At 36.1% G+C, this 18,986-nt stretch overlaps 1 protein-coding gene across 3 annotated transcripts in view; it reads left to right on the forward strand.

Annotated features, from left to right (window-relative positions):
• SPDYA (speedy/RINGO cell cycle regulator family member A) overlaps window positions 1-18,986 on the forward strand; it is a 62,000-nt gene that overhangs the window by 33,655 nt on the left and 9,359 nt on the right. For all 3 annotated transcript variants that reach the window (XM_058287783.1, XM_058287785.1, XM_058287786.1), the window contains 2 exons: window positions 3,094-3,265; window positions 15,250-15,547. In XM_058287783.1, the coding sequence (XP_058143766.1) occupies window positions 3,094-3,265; window positions 15,250-15,547 (470 nt within the window). The remainder of the gene's footprint in view (window positions 1-3,093; window positions 3,266-15,249; window positions 15,548-18,986) is intronic.

Below are 18,986 nucleotides of genomic sequence, written 5' to 3' on the forward strand. Positions count from 1 at the left end.
GATTTGGGTTAATTCATTGAATATTTCATAAAATTCACCAGTGGAAGCTGTCTGATCTTGGGCTTCTCTTTGTTGGGAGGTTTTTTATTATTGATCCAATCTCTTTATTTGTTTAGTCTTCTATTTCTTATTTCAGTTTAGGCAATTAGTGTGTTTCTAGGAATCGTCCATTTCATCTAGGTTATCTAATTTGTTGGTATACAAGTCTTCATAGTATTCTCTTATAATCTTTTTTAAAATTTTTATAGGGTAAGTAATAATGTCCTTTCATTTTTGCTTTAATTATTTTATTAACCTCTTTTTTCCTTTATCAGTCTAGATAAAGGTTTATTTTTATTGATCTTTTCAAAGAATCAACTTTTAGTTGCATTGATTCTATGTTGTTGTTGTTTAAGATTTATTTTTTATTTATTTCTCTCCCCTACCCCATGCCCCACCCCCAGTTGTCTGCTCTCTGTGTCCATTAGCTGTGGATTCTGTGTCTGCTTGTATTCTTGTCAGCGGCAAGAATCTGTCTCTTTGTAACATTACCTTGCTGCGTCAGCTCTCCGTGTGTGTGCCACCACTACTGGGCAGGCTGCACTTTTTTTGTGCTGGATGGCTCTCCTTACAGGGCGCACTCTTTGCACGTGAGACTCCCCTATGTAGGGAACACCGCTGCACAGCGTGGCACCCCTTGCACACATTAGCACTGCACATGGGCCAGCTCATCACATGGGTCAGGAGGCCCTGGGTTTGAACCCTGGACCTCCCATGTGATAGGCAGACACTCTATCCGTTGAGCCAAATCCGCTTCCCGTGTTTTTTAAATTTTATATATTTTTTTCTGTTCTTGTCTTCATTATTTCCTTCCTTCTGCTTCCTTGGGTTTAGTTTGCTCACTTTTTCTAGTTCCTTCAGGGATGAGGTTAGGTAACTGACATGAGATCTTGGATGCTAATCACTGAGCATACCTGCTCCCATTCCTATCATTTTTAAGTTGCATTTTCCTTGATTTGGTGCTTACCCATTTACTGCAATCCTTTAACCATTTTCCAGAGCTCTGAGAAAGAAGGCTCTTTCAGTTTTTACTAGTTGTTGGAAGTTTCTGTGGGGAATAGGAACTCCGTAGCATCTCACTCCACCATCTTGGTTGATGAGAGTTATTGCCTTCATTTTTGAGATATTTTGCTGGATAGGGAATTTCTAGGTTGACAGTTTTGTTTTGTTTTGTTTCTTTCAGTACTTTAATGATGGTACTACATTGCTTTTTGGCTTACATTATGTCCAATGGAAAATATACATCATCATTGTCTTTGTTCCTATGTCAAATTACCTTTTATTCTATGGTTCCTTTTAAGATTTTATCTTGGGAAGTGGATTTTACTTAATGGATAGAGCATCTGCCTACCACATGGGAGGTCCAAGGTTCAAACCCAGGGCCTCCTGACATGTGTGGTGAAGCTGGCCCACACGCAGTGCTGATGCATGCAAGGAGTGCCATGCCATACAGGGATGTCCCCTGTGAAAGGGGAGGCTCATGCACAAGGAGTGCCCCTGTAAGGAGAGCCACCCCACCAACAAAAGTGCAGCCTACCCAGGAGTGGGGCCACACACGCGGAGAGCTGATGCAGCAAGATGATGCAACAAAAAAAGAAACACAGATTTCGGATGCCACTGACAAGAATACAAGGAGACACAGAAGAACACACAGCGAATGGGCACAGAGAGCAGACAACTTGGGGGGGAGGGGAGAGAAATAAATTAAAAAGATAAATCTTTTTTTTAAAAAAATATTTTATCTTTATCATTCGTTTTCAGCAATTTGATGACGTACTGTGGTATAATTTTCTTCATGTTCCTTGTGCTTTGGGGTTCTTTGACCTTGGATTTGTGTATTTATAAGTTTCATCAAATTTGGAAAATTTTCAGCCAGTACTTCTTCAAATAGTTTTTTGGTCCATCCCTCCCATGCCCTGCAAGGTCTCCTGTTTTACTTATATTAGGCGGCTTAAAGTGGTCGCACAGCTCAGTGGTGCTCTGTTTTGTTTTGTTTTTTTTCTCATTGAGTTTCATTTGGATGGTTACTATTGCTACGTCTTCAAGTTCACAAAACCTTTTCTTCTGCATATTTACTCTGCCCTTAATCCCTCTGTAGTATTTTTATCTCACATATTGTAGTTTTCATCTCTGTGAATTCTGTTTGAATCTTGTTTACATCTTCAGTGTGTCTGCTTAACTTTTTGAACATCTGAAATTGTAACTGTTTAAATGTCCTTGTCAGTTTTGCTTGATTAATTATTCTCCTTACTATGGGTTGTGTTTTTCTGTTTCCATGCATGCCTGGTCACCCATGAGTATTCAGCAGAATTCTGATTTCCATATGTGCGTATAGAAACTACCTGAGTCTGGGGAAAGACAGTAATAAAGGATTAGTGGGAACAATACCTAACATTCACACAGGGCTGGAAATAATTCATGTTCCCACTAGCCAGACTGAAAAAACACAATTCATGGGGCATTGAGTACTGTATTTAGCTAGTTCTTGCCTCAGTTATAGGGAATAATTAGACCTAGACTAAACTTTGCTCCAGATCCAAACAAGAAATCATACAAGCAAGACCTGAAATTAAAAAACTACTTCCACGTAATTTTATGGCATCCCAGAACAAGGCCTAAAAAGATTTATAGGAATACAAAAATATCCACCATGATGTGAACCAATGTATATGAGGTGCAGAGGTGCCCAAAGATGTACTTACCAAATCCAATGGATGTGTCATGATGATGGGAACGAGTGTTGTTGGGGGGGCGGAGAGGGGGGGTGGGGGGGTGGGGTTGAATGGGACCTCACATATATATTTTTAATGTAATATTATTACAAAGTCAATAAAAAATAAAAAAATTAAAAAAAAAACAAAAAAACAAAAAAACAAAAATATCCAGAACCCAAGAAGGTAAAATTCATTGTCTCTCTATGTTTTTCATCTGCATTTCTTTAATTATGAGTGAAGGTGAATATCTTTTTATGTGTTTATAAGCCATCTATATTTCTTTTTTTGTGAATCCCTGTACTTTACCTACTTATTTTTGGGTTGTGATCTTCTTTGTTAGGTATCTGGCTAATACAGTTGAAGAAGATGAAGAAGAATCCAAGTATGAAATTTTTCCATGGGCTTTAGGGAAAAACTGGAGAAAATTGTTCCCTAATTTCCTAAAATTAAGGGACCAACTCTGGGATAGAATTGACTATAGGGCTATTGTAAGCAGGCGATGCTGTGAGGAGGTAAGGATTTAAAAATACTTTATACATATAATCTGTAACTTCTGTTTATATAATTTTTGTCTTATTTTTAATGTGCTTCCAAGGTTTTCATTCTTTGTATATGTACGGACAGACCATTGTCCTTGGTTGTTACCACAAATACAATTTGCATATAAAATGTGGTTTTTAAAATTTTGTACTACAATAATTAACAATTGTCATTTCTATTTTTCAGAACAGCCTACCTCTATAACAAGTATTTTTATTTTTATTTTGTTCCTCCTGTCTAAATGATCACCAATAGATTGGGAAAGGGTGGTGCAAACATATCAAAATATCTTACTGAGGATGGTAATAACACTGCAATTGAATAATAATGTCTATTAAATAACGTATGTGAAATTTCAGGTTTGCAAAATTGAAATATTAACCATATGGTATAAAATTGAAAGAAATTTAAATATTTTTTTAAAACACCTCTTTTCACGTAAAGTAACAGGACATTAAAAACCAAAAGATCAATTATTTTATCATATGTCCTGGTTTTCAATAGAGAAGAAAGTTAATGTTTCAAACTAAAGAAAATTCTAGAATAAGAAATTAAATGGAAAGCAGGGGTCACTGTAAGCCAGTTCTAGTTCAGAAAAGTTGTTAAATGTGGACTAGATAATGCTGTAATTAAGTGAAGTCATATATCCAGTTAAATAATTATAGGCCAAAAGAGCCAATTAGTAGATTAACATCAAACCTGAGGGAAGACTTTTGTGGTGTATCACAGAACTCTGCCCAGAACTAACCTTGTTAATTATATTTGTTAATGACTCAGATGAGGACATAACAAACATGCCTATTTGGAGATTAAATTATATCAGGAGGATTGCTGAATATTAGAAGAAATGCAAGGATTCAGAAATAACTTAGAAAACTATAGAGTAGGCCAAGTCTTTTAAAAGAAAAAGTTTAGTAGAAAGTGTCAGGTTAGGTGTCTAAGGCCCTCCAAATTAATGGATTCTCATTAAATAATTAAGTACATTTATTCCATTAAGTACCATGATTCCATTTTCAGGGCTTAAAAAATATCCTGTATTGTTTTATTTTGTCACTACCTCTCCAGGTCAGGTGTTCCTGCTGCCATCCCTGAATGTGTTAGAAGGTATGATTTGAACACTAATCTTTTAGAAGTAAACACTTCAGGCCTCATAAGTCACTCAGCTAAGAGCATGAAGGGGGTGCCAGAGACAAGATGCAGGAGGCAGTAGCTTGCCTGGTGACTGACCACGCATCTGCTCCTAAGTTACAACCACTATCATTTTAACTGCAACAACTTTAATATATACTATTAGAGCTGGAATTACCACAGCTGCTGGCACCAGTCTATTGGAGAGCAAAAGAGAATGATGTGGTTTAAGGATGTATATGTAAAGGACTAGAGAGTTTTAGACAGTTGTAAACTCAGTTGTGTAATGGAATTTACAGAAAAGTTTATGTAGCCTTAGGCATAGTATCCAGAAAAAAGGAGGTAATTCATCAGATTAAACTAAAATGTACATTTGTTTCCACCTTGCAGAAGTATATTGACCAACAACTGTATAGCCAGAGGAAAGCAACTAGAATGGAGCAGAGTCTCAAAAGAAAAATGATATATGTGGAATGATAGAAGGGATCAGAGATTTTTAGTATTAGAAAGAGAAGCTTGATGGCTGTTTTCAACTATGTATAGGACCACAGTGGGCCAGGAAATAGGTTTGATTTGTCTTTTTTCACAATAGAAGAGAGAACTATTATATAATGTGTAGGTAGAAAATTTAAGGAAGCAGGTTATAGCTCAATACAAAGAATATCATTCTAACAATTATCTGAAAATTAGAAAATAAGAGTGTTGGGGAAGAGTCCTAGGATGTCAGCCTATTCCATGGTTAGCAGGTGTCAGGGTCACCGAAAAAGCACAGCTCACATAGGCACTGGATGGAATAATGCTTTATTCACATGGAGAAGAGACAGAACAAGGTCAGCTTCATTAGGCATCAGTCCCCCATGGCTAGCAGGTTTTAATTTGCAGCAGACACAGGGAGGTGGTCTGTACATACTCTTCTGATGCTGCAAGTGGAGGATCCCACTCCCTCCTTGCCGGGAACAGATTTAGCTGTGGGTTTGGTCAGGTGCTGTTAAATATACATGCTTAGCAAAGCAGTCTCTGTGGATGTTTATGTATGCTCTACATAAAGGATTGTGCAAACCACTCTCTCCGAGGGGATATGTTTTATGTTGAGGTGCCCCAAGGAGGGAGTCAGCCCATATTCATCTTCCATCCTAGGCACCAGACCTACACATCTGGTTCTGGGCACAGAGTTCATTCGTTGGTCTCAGGGAAAAGCAGCAGGCCACACTAGGATTCATGCCTTCCACAGATAGACTTCCTGAAGCAGTGATTCCTGTCACTGATGATTTTTTTTTTTTTAATGAGCAGCTAGTTTCATCATAGAGGAGATTCATGCTTCAGGTAAGCAGTTAAGCTAGATGATCACTAAAGTTCCTTACAACTCTAAATTTATGAGTGTAAAATCATATTTTATGGGTTTTTACTGCCAAAGCTCATGCTAGGCAAAATAGGTTGCTCCTTAACATTTGATAGAGTTCATTCATTCATTCAGCAAACAGTCATTTAATGAATATTTAGTATCCACCAGATACTATACCATTTTATTTCTTTTAATATAAAAAGTCTTGGAGCAAAAAATAGCTATTATTTTGGCTGATAGGAATATAGATATTTATTATATTATTCGTTGTGTTTTTTCATAATTTTAAAATTTATATTTTTTAAAAGATTAATGGAATTTAACTTTTACATCCTCAAAAAAGTCACTTTATTTGGGTTCCATTCTGTTATCCTCTATCACAGTACCCTGTTTGTTTCCTTTATATAGCAATTAACAAAATTTATATTTATTTTATCTGCTTGTCTGTTGTGTGTTTAAACTGTAAACTAAGTTTAATGAAATCAGAGCTCTAGAACACTTCTAACATCTCCCCACCATCTTAGCCCTCATACTCCATTGATAAGAATCATGCTTTCTTCTTTACTGAGAAAACAGAAGCAATCACAAAAGAATATCAACATGTTCCAAATATTTCTACCACCATACCTGCATGTGTACTCATATACCTGCCCTTCTTTTGTTTCTGTGAAATAACTATCTTCTATCTAATTCCATTCTCGACTTATGCACTAGATCCCATCTTTTCTTGCCTTCTCAAGGATATCACTCCAGTAATTGTCTCCTCTTTCAAGAGTTTTACATTTTCTATTTTCATTGGATCACTGCCATGAGAATATAAAATAGTTGTAAGAACTCCATCAATTTAAAACAAACTCTTCACCCCAGCCTCATCTACATTTCTTTGCCACTTACAACTAAACTCTTTAAAAGATTGTCTGTATTCAATGACACCACTTCCTTCCGTTCTACTCTTCTTGAACTCATTTAACAGCCTTTCCCCCATTACTCCATAGAAACTCATCAAGGCACCAAAGATCTCTATGTGGCCAAACTTAAAGATTAGTTCTCAGTCCTCAGCCTACTCAACTTAGCAGCAGCATTTGACAGAATCCCTCATTTTCTGAAACACTCTCTTGAATTGGTTTCCAGGACATCATCTTCTCAACCACTTTTGCTGATTCCTTTCCTCTTCAACACCTTCAGTAGAATGCCCCAGGGCTCAGTCCTAGCATCTCTTCTCTTGTCTACTGATACTAGCTTACTAGGAGATCTCATCTACTCTTAAGGGTTTTAACACTGGCAACTCCAGATCTCTTGCCTAAATCCAGACCATATCTATACGTCATTATCTAATAGATATCTCCCACACTGTCCCTCAAACCTCCTCCTGCAGTCTTCTACATCTTAATAAATGTCAACTTCATCCCTCCAGTTGCTCAAATCAAAAAACTAATGTGTTACCCTTACTCATCTTTTTCACCTGTCCATATCTTCAAAAATTATCCAGCATCCTACCACCTCGATTTTTTAACACCTCCACCATTAACACCCTAAAGTGATTGTCATTTCTTATCTTGATTATTGCTGTCATCTTCAAATAGTCTCTCTTCTTTGTCCTCTCTAGTCTATTCTTCATACAGCCGCCAGAAAAAGTCTTTTAAAAAGTAAGTCAAATCATGACGCCTCTTCTCTAAGTCTCCAGTAACTTTCCAAATCACACAGGGTAAAAGAAGTCCTGATCATGGTCCTACATGGTCTTCCAATTTCCCCCCCTTATCTATTTGACCTCCTATGTTTGCTGTTCCTCAAACAGCCCCAAGAAAACTTCCCACCCCAGGGTCTTTGCCCTTGCCACTTCCATTGCCTGAAATTCTCTTCCCCCTGATAGCAGTTTGCTTCACTTTCTCACATCTTTCAGGACTCTGCTTAAATGTCACAACCTCCAGGAGACCTTTCCTCACTACCTTACATAAAGTATCTCCCTCAATGGAATAGAATTGAAGAGTCCAGAAATAAACCCTTATATTTATGTTCTATTGCTTTTTGACAAGGGTCCCAAGATGATTCACTAAGGAAAGAAGTCTTTTTAGCAAATGGTGCTGAGACTAGTGAATATTCACATGCAAAGGCATGAAGTTGGACTTCTATCTCACCATATACAAAAATTAACCCAAAATGGATCAAAGATCTAAATGTAAGAACTAAAACCATGAAACTCTTAGAAGAAACCATAGACCTAAATCTTCCTGACCTTGGACTATTTCGTACATATGATACCAAAAGTACAAGCAACAAATGAAAATATAGATAAATTGGATTTCATCAAAATGTAAAAGTTTTGTCCTCCTAAAGATACCATCAAGAAAATGAAAAAACAAATCACAAAGTGGAAGAATATTTTTGCAAATTATGTATCTGATAAGGGACTTGTATCTAGAATATATAAAGAGCCTCTAAAGCTCAATAATTAAAAGATAAATGGGCGAAGGTTCTGAATAGACATTTCTCCAGTGAAGATAAACAAATGGCAAAGAACCACATGAACATTATTAGCCATCAAGGAAATGCAAATCAAAACCACAATGAGATATCCCTTCACACCTACTTGGACGACCATAATAAAAGTTTTAAAAAAGATGACAGGTGTTGCCATGGATGTGGAGAAATTGGAACTCTTTGTGGTAGGAATATAAAATGGTGCAGCTGCTTTGGAAAACAGTTTGATAGTGCCTCAAAAGCTTAAACATAAAGTTACCAAAAGACCCAGCAATTTTGCTTCTAGATATATATCCAAGAAAAATGAAATTTTATGTCCACACAAAAACTTGTAGGTGAATGTTCATAGCAGGATTATTCATAATAGCCAAAAAGTAGAACCAACCCAAATGTTCAACAACTAATGAATGGATAAACAAAATGTGATATATCCATACAATGGAATAATATTCAGTAAGAAAAAGAAATGAAGTATCAATGCATATTACATGGATGAACCTTGAGACCTTTATGCTAAGTGAAAGAAGCTAGTCACAAAGGACCACATATCCTATGATTGCATGTATTTGAAATGTCCAGAATAGGTAAATCTATAGAGACCATAGATTAGTGGTTGCCAGGGGCCAAAGAGGAGGAGGAAGGAATGGGATGTGACTGCTTTCTTGAGGTGACTTAAATATTCTAAACTTGGTTGTGGTGATGATTGCATAACTCTGTGAATACACTAAAAGTCATCAAAATGTACACTTTAACTGGGTAAGCTGTAGGTATTTGAATTATATCTCAATAAAGCTGCTTTTTAAAAATGTAGTACCTCCCACTATTACTATTGATCCCTTTCTTGCTTTCTGTTTTCTTCATAGCACTTAACCACCATGCAATATATTCTAATTTTTTACTTGCCTAATCTTGTAAATGTCTGTTTTCCCCCACTAGAATCCAAATTCAAGAGGGCAGGGTCTTTTATTATTATTATTATTATTGTGTCTCCAGTGCTTAGAACAGGGCCTGTCACATAGAAGCTACTCGATAAATATTTGCCGACTGACAGAATGAGTGGAACTGAAGGCTTCCAATAATTAATTATTCATATCTACTTTCTCATCCATGAAATGAAAAACAGTAAACTATTAAAAAATTCTTCACTGAGCACATTTAGCACCATTCCCCTTACTTCAGTGATGGATAGATAAACTGGTTCTTGGCTGTTCTAACCAGGTGCCTCTTATAGGTATAAAAATAGCTTGTTCAGAAAGGTTTTAACTGCCTAATAGATTTTATCCTGTTCTCTAAGTAGTCATTCAACAGCTAGATTATGAGTAAGACACCAAGTTCAGTATTGTTGGAGTTTATTATAAAGAAGTATTATATCATCCCTGCCCTGAAGTTTGCTGTATTCAAGTAGCAAGACATGTTGTTAGAAATTTAGGTAAGCATTCTATGCATTTTCTTATTGAGAGCCCTGTACTGGCATACTAGCTCACAAAACATTTCTTTGGTCCCTTATCCTAAAATAATCCCTGATAGAATAGTAGCTACAAACTGGTTTACAATAATACTTTACTTTTGTAGAGTACTTAAGTTCATAAATATTTCCATGTAAAATTACCTTCTTACCCTAACGAAGTACCTATGAGGGTAGTGGTATTCTCGTTTTATAAATAATGAAACTAAGGACCAAAAAGTTTGGGATTTTCTCAAGATCCTATAGCAAGTGTCAGAGTCAGAACTCAACTTCACTTCTAAAGACTTTCCAATGTTCCTTTTTCTACATCTAGCCTCCATACAAACCCCTCACACCTGTTAATTTAGAAAATGCATTGTACCTCTTATCATTTTATCCATGGAAATAAATAGCTTGCGTTCTTTCCATTTCACAGATGAAGAAACTGGCTTAGAAAGGTTGTGAACTGTCGGTGGTCATTCAGTTAATAAGTGCAGAGGTAGCTAGTACTTAAACTCAGCATTCTTTCCATTATACTCCTCTGTCAAAAGAAAAACATATTCTCTCTTTTCAGATAATAATAAATTTTGTGGTTTGTCTCTTCTTTTAACCTTAGCTGTAAGGAAGCTCAGAGCCAGGTTTTATCCTTAACCACATCAACTCTATTACTTTTTATTACTGACATGTCAGCTTTTCTCCTTTTAGCCCAGTTTTCTCTTTTGGGTCTTAGTTTAATGATTTCTTTTTTAGGATGATATGAGGTATGATTAAAATTTTAGAAAATATGTAGGATTTCTTCAGAAAAAGTTTCTCTGCCTATTCTGATTTAATCTTTTTATAATCAGGTAACCTTTTTGGCCATCAGCTCCTCTGAGGTAGAATTTATTTAGACTAGTTGGTGGTCTAATTTCTAACTGGTTCACAGATCATGGAACATGCTTATCTGATGAGGAAGAGACTACTTCCAGCCCTTTTCATGCTTCATGGAGGCCAGCAATTTAATCAAGAGTAAGCTTTTCTCTATTCCAGTTATGTACTCTAGCCTAGATGCCACACTGTCATCAGAGCTGAGGTGTCCATCAGCTACTACTTAATTCCAGATTAGGAATTTAGAAAACAATGATGTGATATAGCAATGTTTTGGGTAGAATAATCCAATAACAGTATGTAGAAGAAGCTCAGTATAGGCAATGTATTGGAAATTGCTATATTTGCTAAAGATTAGGAAGCAAGGATGTGTGTTGCCGCCTTTCTCCACCCCTCCTCCCCTTCCAGCCCCCGCCGTCCTTCCCGCCAGTCCCGCCCATATTGCCAACCCACAATCTGCCCTCTTCCCCAGTAACTGCTTACCTCAGGTCTATCCATCAGCTTCAGCCTGTCCACAGCCGCCCCTTAGCCAACCCTCCCTTCATCACGCCCCTCCCTCTACCCAACCCTATATAGCTAAGTGTACTTCCGTAATAAAGCAGACCTGTTCTTGCGCTCAAGCAGTCTCCGTGGTTTTTCCCCAACCGCGCGTCCCCCACGCCTGGAGAACCGGTGCTCCCTCTTGGGGCACCCCCCCGCCGGTGGTTCAGCAGGAGCAAGCCCCCCCGACTCTTGGGCCTGAGCGAGGACGAAACCCTCCCGCTCAGCTACAGATGTGAACTAGATTGATGGCAGTGGCAAAAAAAGGAATATTAGAAATTTTCAAAATTATAATTGTCACAACTTGTTGACCAGAGAGTGCAGCACATATAGGAGAGGGAGCTGTCAAGAGTTTCAAGACTATATAATAGGGAAGTGGACATGGCTCAACTGATAGAGCATTTGTCTACCATATGGAGAGCCCAGGGTTCAATCCCCAGGGCCTCCTGATCCATGTGGTAAGCTGGCCCACATGCAGTGCTGCATTGCTCAAGGAGTGCCCTGCCATGCAGGGGCGCCTCTGCATAGGGGTGCCCCACGCGCAAGGAGTGTGCCCCATAAGGAGAGCTGTCCCATGTGAAAAAAACGCAGCCTGCCCAGGAGTGGTGCCATGCACATGAGGAGCTGACTCAGCAAGATGACACAAAAACAACAAAAAAAGAGATGCAGTTTCCCAGTGCTGCCGGATAGTACAAGTGGAGGCAGAAGAACACACAGCGAATGGACACAGAGAGCAGACAACAGGGGGATGGCGAGAGAAAGAAAGAAATCTTTTTTAAAAAGACTATATAATAAGAATAATGGAATCCATAATGGAAATAGGGAAGGTTAGAAAAGGAACAGGTTTATTGGGAAGATAAGGAATTTAATATTAGATATAATGAATTTATGGTGATAATTGCATAATTAAATGGTCAACAGGTATGGTAGAATGAATGAGCTACATGTAGGTGATGTTTAAAATTTAGTAGAATAGATGAGAGATGCAAGATAAAAACTGATATTTTTTGAGTACTTGCCAGGAATTGTTTTAAGTACTGCACATGTATTAACTTTTACAATGATTCTTTGAGGCAAGTAACCCCAGATGAGGAAATTGAGGCTTAAGGTTAAGTGACTTCTCCAAGAACACACAGTAAAACAGCACACCAGTCAGTACTGAAATCCAGGCAGTCTGACACCAGACTCAGTGCTTCTTACACCCTTACTATACTGCCTCTTGAGATCACAGAGAGGTAGGGCATAGAGAGAGAAAAAAGACTCAAGTATTAAATATCCCACCAAAGGCCCACACATGAAAAAAAAAAAAAAAAAGCTGATGAAAATGATAGAAGAGTAAGATGGAAAAAATAGAGATGAGGATTACATTTCTAATAGGTTGTCTGCTACCGTTCCTTCAGAGGGGTTAGTTTCATAAAACCATAGAATTTTGGGACTGAAAGTGACCTCAGTTTTCTCATCTATATAGCACACTCTGTGACCCAGAATGTTATGTAATTTGCCAAAGTCATTGAATGATTTTTAAGTCACTGTTACTACAATAACATTCTAATTGTAATTATGTAAACATAATATACATTAAAAATAAACAAATGTGTGTTTTCTTCTAGCTAGGTTAGTATGTGGAGACTACAAAGCCTAGAAATAACAGGTTTCTGAATTCCTGCGAAATTTACCAAACCCTCGTTTTGTGCCCTTTGCTTCCCACTTTCCTCCGCTTTTCTCACTAGGCTTAGTTATAGGATTGCTACAAAAGAAGGTTCATAATGTCAGTTGCCTCTTTTCTTACATATTTTCATCATCTATCATTAAAAAATATTTACTGACTGTATAATATTCTGTGGAGGTTATTTGATACAGAAGAATATGAGACTATTCCTGCTTTCCATAGAGTATATTACTTACATTCAAAGGTATATCATGGTACTAGATAGTTATATGCCAAAGGATTAACAAGCAGACAAGAAAAGCCTCAAGCTGAAGGTCTTTACAGAGGTTTAACTTGTGATGGGTGGCACTGAAGAAAAAGCATTGCAAAACAAATGAAGGTATAGGACGTTCCAAACATGGGAAATAAAGTAAATATATAGAAGTATTGAGGAAAAATGAGTAGATCAGAAAAAATAAATTCTAATTAATTCTGCTTCCTCACCTTAGAGTTCTGAACCTAGTTTTACAATGTTATAGAAATATTTATAGTTAGAGTAATGTCTTTATTTGCTTTTACCTTTTTTTAATATATAAATGTAACTTTATTACATGTCTTTGGTTGAAAACTTTTTTGAAAGATTTAAGAAGTAAATTATGAGTTCAGTCCTAAAATATGTTCTTTTTGCAATTAGCATAGCAACTATTTAAAAAAAATTTTCTCCATATAATAAACTTTATTTATGGAGAAGTTTTAGATTGCATAAAAGTTGCAACAAAAGTATAGAAGATTCCCATATACCTCACCCCCTTCCCCTCCCACATTTTCCCCTATTAATAATATATCATTATGGTATATTTGTTACACTTGATGAAAAAATTGAAGCATTGCTACTAACCAAGGTCTATAGTTTACATTATGGGTTACACTTTTGACTGTACAGTTTTATAAGATTTGACAAAATGTATAGTGGCCTGTGTCCTTCATTGCAATATGTAGAACAATTCCAATGCCCTAAAAATGCCCTATGTTCTACCTATTCTTTCCTCCCCTTCCCCATAGAACCTCTAGTAACTATGATCTTTATATTGGTGTTACAAGTTCTTCTGTTACAACAATAATAATGTCTACTTTGGTCCATGGTTGTATTCCCAGCCCCCTGATGTTTGTTTATTCCTCAGTCTTGAGGATTTTGGGATGTGGGCATCACCATTGCAACTATTCTTTATGTCATTATCTTGCAGGAAGCAATAGTAACCCCCTCTGAAGGGACTGGATTTAAATCTAGTGTTTTTAAGGTTTTTATTTTTGGTTTTAGCATCAAAAGTCTTTCTTTCCAAAAAAAAAAAAAAAAAAAAAAACTTACACACTATCTCTTACAAAATAAATAATCTATAAAATGGATAAAAATTGCTACCTTCTTGGGGCCCCTACTATGTCACTGTGAAACCAACTCCTCAAAACAGTTTGAGAATCACTAAACTAGGCAATTTCAACTCTGTCTAGCTCTAAAATTCTACAATTCTCATTGACTTTGGGACCTTGATAATTGCACTTAAACATTTTTGCTCAGAATGCTTAGAACTTCTAGACTTAGACATGAGGTCAGAGTGTAAGTACACTTCCCTAGCTTGACTATACTGGTTACTTATTAAGTGTCTATTATTTGCTAAGTGCTAACTATGTGATAAGGACTTTACACACATTTCAGCTAATCCTCAGAACAATCCTGTGAGGTTGATCATGTCCCCATTTTAGAAATGAAGAAATTGAGCCTCCAAAAATTTTAAGTACTCTTCCCAGTGTCATGCAGCTAAGAAGGGCTGAGCCAGGATAAGAAAATAAATCTGTCCTGATTCCAAAGCCATTTTTTGTTTAACAAACCTTATAGAAAAACGCCTAAGATATAGTGAGGACTCATAAGTACTTTACAAATGGTATATCACCTAATTCTCATAACAACCGTCAAGATACACATTATTATTATCCCCATATTACAAATAAGGAAACCAAGGAACAGAAAGATTCTATATTCACCATATGGTGTTCTTACTCACCATATCACTTCCCATAACTGCAAATGTTTTAAGATTAACTTAGCATACATAGTTGGAAACCTCAATTTTAAATACATGTTTTAAAACCCACACACTCCAAAGTTAAGAATTATATTTTGTTTTGGGTTAACTGTATTACTGTTTTCCCAATTAGAATATTCAGAATTTAAGAGTGAATACCCTGACAACCTGAAAGTTTGCTTCGGTCCTATTTGCTATTTGAAATAATTTAAGTGTCTTGTTAAATATTGTTTTAAGTATCCAAGTCACAAATCATTTTATAGGTAATACTGCCTTAGCTGGAGATACTATTTTTAAAAAAATAAAACACTGGTAACTTAGATTTTATCTGTTTTAAAACAAGCTACCTGTCTTGAGTTATAATTTTTGTACTTGATTTTATGTAATTTTAAAATCTTACTAAAATTCTAAAGGCAGGCTTTCCGCTATAGGTTATGGCCATTGCACCAACCCATTACATATGGCAACGAGAACGCTCTGTGTACCATAGTGGAGCTGTTAGAAACTACAACCGAGATCAAGTTCCTCTGCCCCGGGGACCTAGTGCTACACCAGTAGATTGTTCACTCTGTGGTAAAAAAGGAAGATATGTTAGACTGGGATTGTCTTCATCCTCATCTTCATCCAGTGATACAGTGGAGGTGGTGGAAAAACAGTCTCAAGAATCACAGAACTCATTCTCAATGGACAAAATAGTTGTTTCTTCTCAAGATTATAGCTATTCTCAAGGTATGATTTAGTGATATGTCAGAATTAGATTTATGCATGTTATTTATTGAGCACTAGTCTGTCCTTACAAGCAGGGATACATAATAATTTATATATTAGAACAATATGAGTTAAGATAGTAGTGAAAGTTTTCTCCCTTTGAATTATCACTTTTTGTCTTGTATTCCTTATCTATTTTATAGTAGCCTACCTAAATTAAAAGAAATATTTTAATGTGTCTTATGTTAAATTGAAACAATATACCAAGAGTTGCAAGTATTTTAAGTATTAAATATTTTAAGAGCCTGAAATGTTTATTTTATTCAAAAAGGGTTGCAAGAAAAAAATAAATTTACCTGTAATCTCATCATACAGCTTTATCAATGGTTAACTGTTGTGTGTTTCTTTTGATTTCTATTTTTATCAAAATTAAAGGCATATTATGTCTAGGCCTGCTTTTTTCACTTATCATAAAGCATTTTCCCCAGATGTCTTGGAAAACCTGATTTTTAATCATGGCATAATATATGTACCATAATTTTTTGCAAACTTCATTTTTTTTTTGTTGGGATTTAAGTGCCTTTGTACAATGGCATCTTAAATTAATTTAAAATAATCTTATGAATTGGAAACACTTTTACTCAATCACATAATTTTCATTCAAATTATTTTTATAAGGATATAGTGTCTGTCATATCTCTTCTAGATTTGAAGCAGTACAAGAATAACATTCTACTAGCAGTGATCATTTTTACATCTTACTAATCCTTTTTTTCAGATCTTTACCCATCTGGAGATGGACTGACAGATTTTTATGGTCTTTTCTACCTCTATCACAAGAAATTAATAGAGCCTGTTATTACAGAATTGCAGCTATTTATTTACTTTTGTTGGAGAAGCTGTGGGTTTACAGAAAGATCATGCATAAAAAACAGAGTTCCCATATTGCTCTTTATTGACACCTTGCACTGATGTGGTACATTTGTAACAATTGATGAAATCACACTTTTATAATGTACTAATAACTATAGACCATGGTTTAATATAGGATCCATTGTGTAGTGCAATTCCATGGATTTAAAAAATTTTTTTATTCTAGTTATATATATAACCTAAAATATTTTTTTAAAGATTTATTTATTTTTATTTATTTTTCCCCCCATTTCCCCTGTTGTCTGTTCTGTGTCCATTTGCTGTGTGTTCTTCTGTGTCTGCTTGTATTCTCATTAGACGGCTCTGGGAACCAATCCTGGGACCTTCCAGAATGGGAGAGAGGCGATTAATCTCTTGTGCCACCTCAGCTCCCTTTATATAACCTAAAATTTCACCTTTTTACCACATTCAAATATATAATTCAGTGCTGTTAATTACATTCACAATGTTGTGCTACCACCATCACCACCATCCATTACCAAAAGTTTTCCATCATCTCAAATACAAACTCTGTTAAGCCTTGACTCCCTATTTCCTATGCCATCTCTGTCCCCCAGTAACCTATGTTCTGACTCTTTGAGTTTGCTTGTTCTAATTTCATATCAGTGAAATCATATATTTGTCCTTTTGTATCAGGCAAATTTCACTCAACATCCTGTCTTCAAGGTTCATCCATGTTGTCACACATAGCAGAACTTCATTAATTTTCACAGGTAAATAGTATTCCATTGGGTGTATGTACCACAATTTGTTTATCCACTCATCAGTTGATAGACAGTTGGGTTGCTTTCATCTTTTGGCAATTGTCAATAATGCTACTATAAACATCTGTGGGCAAGTATCTGTTCAAGCCTCCGCTTTCCATTCTTTTTGGTATATACCTAAAAGTGGGATTTCCAGTTCATGTGGTAATTCTATACTTAACTTTCTGAGGAACCACCAAATTGTCTTACACAATGACTGCACCATTTTACATTCCCACCAAAAATACATGAAGGGTCCTATTTCTACACATCCTCAGCAACATATACTAGTTTCTGTTTTTAAAATAACAGCCATTCTTGTGGGTATGAATTGGTAACTCATTGTGGTTTTGATTTGCATGTGAAACATATTTTCATATGCTTATTGGCAATTCAGAATATCTTCTTTAGAGTAATATCTGTTCAAGTCTTTTCCCCATCCAACAAACAATTGGGTTGTTTGTCTTTTTGTTGTGGAATTGTAGGAGTTCTTTATATATTCTGGATATTAAACCCTTACCAAATATGTGTTTTCTAGATATTTTCTTCCATTCTTTAGGTTCTCATTTTACATTCAAGTTAAAGTCTTTTGATGCACAGAATTTCTTAATTTTGATGAAGTTCCATTTACTTATTTTTCTCTTATTGCTCATAAATTTGGTATAAAATCTTAGAAACCACTGCCTAACACAATGTTCTGAAGATGCTTCCGTATGTTTTCTTCTAGGAATTTTATACTTTTGATTTATATATTTCATTTTTTTATCCATTTTGAGTTGACTTTTGTGTATGGTGTGAGGAAGATACCGACTTTCATTATTTTGCATATCAATATCCTGTTTTCCCAACACAAACTGTTGACTTGGCACTCTTGTTAAAAGATAATTAGTGATAGATGAAAGACTTTATTTCTAAACTTTTATTTTGATTCCATTGGTCTGTATGTCAATATGGTCTATGTCTGTCCTTGTGCCAGTCCTGACACAAAATGGAATTTTTTCTTGATTTCCTCTTTAGAGTGTTCATTATTCGTATATAGGAACCCTACTGATTTTTGCATATTTTATCTTGTACCTCACTACATTGCTGAATTTATTAGCTCTAGAAGCTTTATTGTGGATCTTTCAGGATTTCCTATTGGATCATGCTATCTGCACATAGGAAATATTTCATGTCTTTCTTTGCAATTTAGATGCTGTAGCAGTTTGATATTATTGATAAATTCCAAAAAGAAATATTAGATTATGTTTGTAAACTGATCTTTTCCTCTGGGCATATTAGATTATATTGGATTCAGAGGTTTATTTAAGTAATCAGACAAAAGACATGACAAAGGACAGAGTTAGAGGGTTTTTTATGTTGGAGTTTTGATGTTGGAGTTTGATGCTGAAGTCTTAAGCTGGAACTCTGGGAAGTAAGCTCATAGAGGAAATAGAAGCAAGCCTCAGGAAGAAAGAAAAACTTAGCCCAGGAAAAAGAAGCCTGAGGAAGGGAGGAACGCAGGAAACCTGAACCCTCACAGACACTGGCAGCCATCTTGCTCCAACATGTGGAAGTAGACTTTGGTAAGGGCAGTAACTTATGCTTTATGGCCTGGTATCTGTAAGCTCCTACCCCAAATAAATACCCTTTATAAAAACCAACAGATATCTGGTATTTTGCATCAGCACTCCTTTGGCTGACAAATACAGAATTTGGTACCAGGAGTGGGTTAGTGCTTTTGAAATTACCAAAATGCTGGAATGGTTTTATAAATGGGTAAAGGGTATTTTTGGGGGGAATTG

This window comes from Dasypus novemcinctus, chromosome 25, assembly GCF_030445035.2.
Source record: "Dasypus novemcinctus isolate mDasNov1 chromosome 25, mDasNov1.1.hap2, whole genome shotgun sequence".
Classification (NCBI taxonomy): Eukaryota; Metazoa; Chordata; class Mammalia; order Cingulata; family Dasypodidae; genus Dasypus; species Dasypus novemcinctus.